This window comes from Bison bison, unplaced genomic scaffold (genome assembly GCF_000754665.1).
Source record: "Bison bison bison isolate TAMUID 2011002044 unplaced genomic scaffold, Bison_UMD1.0 scf7180017864098, whole genome shotgun sequence".
In the NCBI taxonomy this organism is placed as follows: domain Eukaryota; kingdom Metazoa; phylum Chordata; class Mammalia; order Artiodactyla; family Bovidae; genus Bison; species Bison bison.
Genome location: NW_011494670.1, coordinates 5139500 through 5149079, shown reverse-complemented (window position 1 = coordinate 5149079; position 9580 = coordinate 5139500). Strand labels below are relative to the sequence as shown.

General features: G+C 35.7%; 1 protein-coding gene across 11 annotated transcripts in view; it reads right to left on the bottom strand.

Annotated features, from left to right (window-relative positions):
- The window catches only part of DZIP3 (DAZ interacting zinc finger protein 3), a 144704-nt gene that overhangs the window by 106003 nt on the left and 29121 nt on the right, over positions 1–9580 (bottom strand). For 10 of the 11 annotated variants that reach the window (XM_010838572.1, XM_010838579.1, XM_010838580.1 and 7 more), the window contains 3 exons: positions 8925–9005; positions 7571–7695; positions 4387–4501 (listed from right to left, as the gene is read on the bottom strand). In XM_010838572.1, coding sequence (XP_010836874.1) covers positions 4387–4501; positions 7571–7695; positions 8925–9005 — 321 coding nt within the window. Of the gene's footprint in view, positions 1–4386; positions 4502–7570; positions 7696–8924; positions 9006–9580 lie in introns of those variants that run through there. The other variant, XM_010838581.1, reaches the window with a different exon arrangement.

Genomic DNA, 9580 nt, shown 5'->3' with positions numbered 1-9580 from the left:
TTGGGATCCACACAGTCAAAGGCTTTGGCATAGTCAAGAAAGCAGAAATAGATGTTTTTCTGGAACTCTCTTGCTTTTTCGATGATCCAGAGGATGTTGGCAATTTGATCTCTGGTTCCTCTGCCTTTTCTAAAACCAGCTTGAACATCTGGAAGTTCACGGTTCACATATTGCTGAAGCCTGGCTTGGAGAATTTTGAGCATTACTTTACTAGCGTGTGAGATGACTGCAATTGTGTGGTAGTTTGAGCATTCTTTGGCATTGCCTTTCTTTGGGTTTGGAATGAAAACTGACCTTTTGCAGTCCTGTGGCCACTAATGAGTTTTCCAAATTTGCTGGCATATTGAGGGCAGCACTTTCACAGCATCATCTTTCAGGATTTGGAATAGCTCAACTGGAATTCCATCACCTCCACTAGCTTTGTTCGTAGTGATGCTTTCTAAGGCCCACTTGACTTCACATTCCAGGATGTCTGGCTCTAAGTCAGTGATCGCACCATTGTGATTATCTGGGTCATGAAGATCTTTCTTGTACAGTTCTTCTGTGTATTCTTGCCATCTCTTCTTAATATCTTCTGCTTCTGTTAGGTCCATACCATTTCTGTCCTTTATTGAGCTGTTTGCATTAAATGTTCCTTTGGTATCTCTGATTTTCTTGAAGAGATCCCTAGTCTTTCCCATTCTGTTGTTTTCCTCCATTTCTTTGCATTGATTGCTGAAGAAGGCTTTCTTATCTCTTCTTGCTATTCTTTGGAACTCTGTATTCAGATGTTTACTATAATTTAATTATAACACCCCACTGTTTGTAAAGCCTTAAATGATCTGGCTAACATTTACCTTTAACATTTACCTCTCAAGTGCAAGAAAAAAGGACAGGATATTATTTTTTTTAAAAAGGAATATTCATAACAAGAAAATTCTTGGTAGATGATAGCTGAAATAATCATGGAAATTAAAAATTCAACTGAAGGATAGAAACAAGAATCATGTTGAAAATAATGATGATATGAAAGTCACTGCTCTACAAGGGTGCCAGTATCTCTATAAGTATGATCTTCTTTCAACAGGGTAAGTTCATCTCAGGAGACACATGAGGATAGGAGCAACTGGGGCAGCGCAGGCCTCTGGTGGTACTCATCTGGAATTTGTCAATGCCAGATAAAGGGTACAGGCCAGCCCTCTAAGTTTCCTTTAGAAACTAATCACAATGTCTGGGAAGTAGGACTTTTGGTGGGCCACAGGCATAGGTACCAATTAAAACAGATAAGAACATGCTGGCCTAGAGCAAGAGCAGGATCATGGACACGCTCTGCTCTATTGTACATTAAACCTTTAGTTATTGAATTTTAGAGAAGTATGGCGAGAGAGGGCTGGAGGACAGAATAGGGCACCTGGAATGCAGCTGGTTACCCAAATTATTTTTGAGGCAGAAACTATTTTCCAAGTAGTATGGAAATATTTTAACATTATAATAACTAGTATGATAGCACTAGTGTATACTGGCTGAATACTAGCTCTATGCAAAAAGATGAAGTTAAGAAAATCTCCTAGAAAGTAGAAAAGACAAAAAATAAAAATTACCATAGAAATAACAAAGTCAGAAATTCAGTCCAGGATGTCAAGCAGCTGAATAGCAAACATCTCAAAAAGAAAGGAGAAAATGAAGAAGAAATCGTCAAATTAAAAAAAAAATAATAAAATTTCCTAGCACCAAAAATGGAGAAGGCAATGGCACCCCACTCCAGTACTCTTGCCTGGAAAATCCCATTGATGGAGGACCCTGGTAGGCTGCAGTCCATGGGGTTACTAAGAGTCAGACACGACTGAGCAATTTCACTTTAACTTTTCACTTTCATGCATTGGAGAAGGAAATGGCAACCCACTCCAGTGTTCTTGCCTGGAGAATCCCAGGGACAGGGGAGCCTGGTGGGCTGCCATCAATGGGGTCGCACAGAGTCAGACATGACTGAAGCAACTTAGCAGCAGTAGCAGCAGCAGCAGCAGCACCAAAAAAAATATGTTCAGAACACTAGGGATATACAGAATATCCTAAAAATTCCCAGAAAGAAAAAATAAAACAGGTTACAAGCAAAAGATTGAGAATCAGGATGACAAATATTTCAAAAGTACTACTATTGGAAGCTAAACGATAATAGAAACATAATTTTTTAAATTAAAGGAAAATTATTTTCAACCTATAATTTTACACCCAGGCAAGATACAAGTAAAGTGTACAAAGGATAAATTATTTTGAGACTTGAAAGGTCTCAAAAAATTTAACTCCCATGTAAATTCTCTTTCTAGGAAGCTGCTGGATAAAAGCTACTCCCCCAAAATAAGGGAGTACACCTAGAAAGAGGAAAACTTAATCCAAGAATAGGGGATTTACACAGGAGAAGGGTAAGGGTATTCCCAGGAATAAAGGGAAACTCTAAGGCCACTTTAATAACAACGTGTAACTATTAGAAGGATGGGGACTGGGAAGTGTGTGTGTGAAGGAGATGTATAGGGAAGTTACTAAACCCTCATCTTCAACAGTAGGAAATCAAAAGACGACACCTAAGATGGAGAATTTTTTTTAAATAGTGATACAGCTTTTTAAAAGTACAGGTTAATATCAAAGGAAAATGCCTAGAGGGTTCAAATACGTTATCTATAGTCAGAAACTACAATTAGAAATGATGAACCACAGACTGTTAAAATCTTTTAATATACTTAACAAACTGTATACGTGTACTAGCTTGCATAAAACAAAAATAAAATTTGGATAAGAAAGAAAAATATTTTAAAAGGAGAAGGACTAGGAGAAAAACAATCAAGACCAAGTAGGAGCTGCTTCAGGTAAACACAGAAATTCAATATTTTTTTTAATGCATAAAATTACTACTTAATATATTAAGTCAAAGTTAAAAGACATATAATCATCTCACCAAACACCAAAGATTATCTTGCTTACTCTATTGATTACTGAGAGAGGTATATTAAAATATTCCACTGTGACTGGGAAGTCTTCTAGTTCTCCTTTTAGTTCTACCAGTTTTTGTCACAAGTATTTTGAGGCTTTATTATTAGATATATAGAAACTTTGAGTTGTTAAAGATTCCTAGAAAAATTGAATTTCTTATTTTTATGAAACATCCTTTTTAATCTGAGGAATGCATTTGGCTTTAAAGTCAGCTAAAATGTAAGGATCCAGAAAGGTTTAAAGCAAAAGTTTGGAATAAGATACCTCACTCAAATGTTAACCAAGAGAAGCCTAATGTAGCTATTTTCACATTAAACAACTAAAAAGTGACCAATATGGCTTATTAGATGGGTAAAAATTACCCAAAAGGTAAAGAATATCCAGAGAGTGTGGGCTTCCCTGGTGGCTCAGATGGTAAGGAATTTGCCCGCAATGTGGGAGACCTGGGTTTGATCCCTGGGTTGGGAAGATCCCCTGGAGGAAGGCACGGCAACCACTCCAGTATTTTTGCCTAGAGAATCAAGCCTGGGCGGCTACAGTCCATGGAGTCACAAAGAGTTGGACACAACTGAGCAGCTAAGCACATGAGGGCAAAGACCAATTCTTACACTCTGTCTTGAGAATATAAATCAGGACAAACTTTCTGGGAGGAAATGTGGAAATATACATGAATAACTTATGTAAGTGTGTAAACACTTCACAATTCCACCTCTAGAAATTTACACTAAGGCAATGATGTGAGAAATTAAAAAAGATCACTTTCTGTAATACTAAAAAACTAGAATGTTTAGGATAAACTAAATGTTCAATCCAAGGGAATTGGTTAACCAAATTAAAGCACAGTTTATGATAGACTATAAGAAATTATACTTTCAATATACAATAATCTACTTGCTGGCAAATTCACAATAATATATTTTTATACTATAAATCAATGTATATAACATAACACTAATTTACTAAAAATAAAAGTGTTTATACATGTGTGTATGGAAATACATAAATGAAAATTCTAACAATAGTTTGCCATTTGAAGGAATATATTGATGAATTTTTTTATCTTTGGCATTTTCACATTTTTCAAGTTTTCTAAAATGATCATTTAATACTTTTAAAATTTAAATCAACAACAAAATATGGCAAATATAATTAGAAAAAATAAGTTAACTTACATTTATCTCTAGCCATGTGAACTAGTACAACTTTTAATCTTCTTGTTATCTGGAAATGCTAACACATCCACCTCACTTCTCTCTACTTGTTGAATCATACTCACATTCTGTACCAGATAAAGGAATCAAAGTTTTCTCATACAAAAAGCTAATGTCCAATAAAAGAATATGTTTTCTATAGAATGACATAGCATAAACTGCACTTTATCAAAGATGATTCTGATTAGCCATAGATTAAATAATTTCTTACTTTAAAAGTTGTAGGTAAATCTTCATCTTCTGTAGGATCTATATCAAACCAATGATCATCTGTGTCTCCTATTTCTTGTAAGCTTTTATGAAACTCTAGCAGTCCTCCATTATATCTGCAAGGCATTTTAAAAGGTTAATTTGAACAAGACTCTGTAACTAGCTTACCAATTAGACAATAGGCAACCCATTTGTGTGCGTGTGTGTGTGTGTGTGTGTGTGTAAGTAGGATGATAATGTCTAGCATGCTACAATACTAGGATTCTCACCTATAATAGACTGAGATGAAATATAGGTAGAAGGGGAGGTAATAGATTATGTAGTAGCTCAAGCTTGAACAGTATGGGGGCCATGGTAAATCAAAGGGGTTATAGGGTTGGCTGGCTTTTGTTTACTGTCTTGGAAGCCTTGAAGAAAGAGGACTGGCACAGGTCAGCCAATGATTGACTCAGGACACAATGAAAGACAGAGGCCTCTGAGGGCAGCATTTAAAGAGACCCTCAGCTCTGACAGCCATAAAGATAACTTGTGCTAAAATCAGGCCCAGATTTAACCACAAAGTGGGAGAAACTGGCTACTACTATCAACTAAGGGTACTCCGTGAAAGTTAAAAGGCCTCTATGGTAACATTTAAAGAAATCTGACCAACTCTAAACATAAAGGCAGACCATGCTGAAAATAAGACCCAGTATTTAATCACAGGGATATAACAACAGCAAAAACCAAAAGCACAGCCTCAACAAGACTATTACACTATCAGGACTCTGATATGGAACGAGTAGCCCATGCAAATATCTGTACATTATCTGAGGTACATGTCCCAAAAGATGATGCTCTTCTTCCTTCTCAAAATCCTCCCCTATCTCTGCTCATTGCCTAAATACTGAAAAATCTAGGATCAGGTACAAGCAAAGCCCAAGTGAAAAAAGAGGAAGAAAAGGCTTGTTCACCATAAGCATTGCAGACTTCACTACTTTCACTACTGTGCAGTGGCAGGAATGTGTCTGGGAGTGGATCCTAAGAGAGCTAAAGTGAAAGTGAAGTCACTCAGTCATGAAACTGAAAGTGAAAGTGAAGTCACTCAGTCGCAAAGCCCGACTCTTTGTGACCGCATGGATAGTGGCCTGCACCAAGCTCTTCCATCCATGGGATTTTCAAGGCAAGAGTACTGGAGTGGGTTGCCATTTCCTTCTCCAGGGAATCTTCCCAACCCAGGGATTGAACCCACGTCTCTCACATTGTAGACAGACGCTTTACCATCTGAGCCACCAGGGAAGTCCAAGAGAGCTAAACCAATGATCAAGTATATAGCTGGATAGGGAAATGTATACTGATATGGGGCAACTCTCCCATAATTCAGCATTTACTGAGTGTAAGGACATACGAAGCCAATCCCAACGTGTTGCTGAGGCTACTTGAAGCCTGGACACAACCAATGGCCTCTATAATAGTAATTGAGATGAAAACGTTGAAAATTTCTTGGCAGAGTATTCAAGAAAGCTCAGGGAGGAAAAGATGGTAGAATGGACATAACACCATTGAATCCATTACCAGACAGGGTACCCTAGAAAGGTCCAGAGGACATTCCATTTTATTAATGCAGTAAGAAATACAGAGTAAGAAGGACATTTTGAGCAGCTCAGTGGTGACTGTTCTCTATAGGCCAGGGATGAAAGGAAATGCTGCTGCCAGACGACTGGGTTTTCTAGTGTCAATGATTTGGAAAATGGATTCTCGATGCCCATCAATAAAGAAAATAAACAGTAGGTAGTTCACATATCTGAAGGAAGGACAGCAGTCCAGATTCTTTGACTCAGAGCTATGCTAATTCTCTCCACAGTATTAAAGAGATTTTGATTATCCTGACTTTCTGTGAAATATCACAGTGGCAAACTACATTGAGAACGTCATGCTAATAAACAGGAAGCAGGACGTCTTCTGGATAATAAAAACCAAGCACACCAGAGGATGGACGATCAGCCTTTCAAAGAATCAAGGAACTACCATATTAAGTGATGCTTTTAGGGATTCAACAGTTGGGCCCAGCAGTAATCCTTCATAAGGATTTGCATAAGTACATTTTTCCTAATTCATCCTTCAGATTTCAACCAAACATTAATTCTTCAAGGAGACTTCTGATTCCCAAGAAACCCATTGAGGTTCCAATAAGGACTTTAATTCTTTATTATATTTTCCTTCATAGCTCTTTCTCACATTTCATAGTTGATTATTTAAATAACTGATTATTTTATTAAGGTCTATAAACCTTCACTATACTGTCAGTTACATGAGGAAAGAAACTGTTTTGTAAACTATTTACCCCTAACACCTAGAGCAGTCTCTAATATATAATAAATGCTTAGAAATAAAATGAATGATTGATTCTACAAATGGCTAAGGATACACATATTGGAGGGCTTCCTTGTTGGCTAAGTGGTAAAGAATCTGCCTGTAAAGAAGGAGATTCAAGTTCAATCCCTCAGTTGGGAAGATCCCCTGAAGAAGGAAATGGCAACCCACTGTAGTATTTTTGCCTGGGAAATCCCATGGACAGAGGAGCCTGGCAGGCTACAGTCCATGGGGTTCCAAAAGAGCTGGATATGACTTTAGTGATTAAAAAACATACATATGGGAAGTGAACAGATAGCCCATGTACATTCCTCTGTACCTAACTGCGTAATACCCAATACCCCTGGACTCAGAACTGGGACCCTTTCAATGTGTTATAAGCTCATTTATAACTTAAACACCCATTTCAAGTGGTAATAATATTAATAACTATAATTATTATTTATTAAGAATAGTATTTTTGTGTCCTGAGCACTGTGTTAATTACCTTAATAGGTGGGCACTGTTATTAGTTCCAAAGATTAGGCTTAGCAACATTAAATTTCCCAGGGTCGTATACCAGGTAGTGATATAAAATGTATTTGAATCGGCCTATCAGACTCCAAAGCCTATGTTTCTAATGCCTATGCTATACCACCTTTTATTGCCATGGCCTGTTAAATTTGATATTTAATATTCTCAAGTACATTAATGAAATGATCTACACAATCAGTGACAGAAAAAAGAATCAATGGAGCACAAATGTCATGATCCCTGGTATATTGTGCAAACTTTATTTCCATTACATAATACTGAAAGTTAACAGGCAAGAACTACCCATTAATTAAAATTCTTACCTCTTCTGAGCACATCGAAGCAAACCACGGCCAAAATAAACTAATGACATAAAGTTTTCACAAATTTCATTTTCTTGGATTACCATCTTCATCACTAGAAATTTATTCTCAGCTTCTATATAATCCTGTAGTAACATAAAACTAGGTTTGGCTGATGTAAAAATTATTTTTTCCTTTTACAATAAACAATTATTTGCTAAACTAGAAAAGATAGAGCAGCTTTAATACTGATTCAGTCATTTGGTCATTTATTCACATCTCTATTTGTAGAATCTCTGCATATGATCCCATAAAAAATGTACTCAGCGCTTAATAAAACAGTTACAAAAGAACTTAAGGTCTTTAGTGTTTCAAAGTGAAACATTAAAATAATAATCTTTATGTCTAAAACTGACAAATATTACTAGCAAAAATAAGGGCTCTTCTAATGACTATGGGAATATAATTCTTCCTATTTTTTTTTTTTAATTGGAGCACAAATCTTCCTAATTTTTAAAACAGGAAATAAGTGACTTTTTGACCACACATACAGTCTCTTTTGGGGAAGGATCATCTTGATTCTAAGCAATATAGGTATAGAAGTAAAGGTCAGTTCTAATAAATGTTTCAGTTACTTTTATTAGAATAGGCACAATAGCCCCAATCTCCCTGAGGGAAAAAAAGTACTACATGGCCTCATTTTAAAACATCCTCTAGCACAACACACTAAACAATAATTAGCATTATGTGAAATTATTTAAACTGGAAATGTTTTCAGTTTGTCACTTATAAATTCTACTTCACCTAATTAATAAGTTAGACTTATTTATGAAACCAAGAAGAGAGTACAAATTTAAGAATACAAAAAGTAAAAGAGATATCAAGGCTGAAATTGAGAAATCATTAAAAATAAGCAAAAGAAAATGTTAAATTTGTAAGGACCCTTAGAGATCACCTAGTTAACTCCTAGATTTTTACTTTTGTACTTCACCTTATTTAATGAAGAACTGAGGTCAAATTCATATTTTACGTAAGAGGGTAAGATAAAAACCAGAGAGATTAAACTACACTACTACACTAGAAAATGGATTAAAATGTATATATGAAACAAGCAAAACAAAATTTTCTGTTTTATACAAATGGTAGTTATTTCAAGGCTATACGCTTACATTAAGTTTATCTTATCAATATTTTTAGTTTCACAAAATAGTCTCTGGCACAATTACTCTGTATCTTAAAAACATGACAGAAAAGTCATGGAATGGTTTCAGTTTTTAGAGAATTTTTTTAAAAAGCAAGATTTTAACTTACTAAAATGAAGTCAAAGTATGTGAAAAGATTTATTTGTAATGGACAAATAACACATACTACATACCTCTTTCTTTCCTCTTTCAGTGAGTGCTACTCCATACATAAACAGTAATGTCAGGTAATAACCAATATTAATCTGATGTGCCTAAAAAGATAAAATATACCTTAGTTGATTATTTAGACTATGCTACTTCTCAGTATAGAAAGCTTAATTAAATACCCTTGGCCTATTTAATAACTATTAAAAGGAGCTAAATTATCATTTTATTGTCAATCATCTAATAATCATGACAGAATTCATTTTAGATGTATTTAATAATTAGACCCAGAAGAAAGACAGTTAATAATCTCAAAATAAAACATTAGAGTTTGAGCAAAGAAAATAAAAGCAAATGCCATCAATATTTATTATACTAAAACTTTTCAAAAAATTCTAATTCTCCATTTTTCTCATTGTATTTTAGGTGAAGAACACTCTGTTGTTGTTGTTGTTGTTGTTGTTGTTATGTTAATGGCTCAGTTGTGTCCAGCTTTTTGCAACCCCTGGATTGTAGCCCACCAGGCTCCTCTGTCCATGGATTCTCCAGGCAAGAATACTAGAATGAGTTACCATTTCCTTCTCTAAGGGATCTTCCTGACCCAGGGATTGAACCCATTCCTCCTGCATTACAGGCAGGTTTTCTACCATCTGAGCCACCAGGGAAGCCTCTAGAAACACTT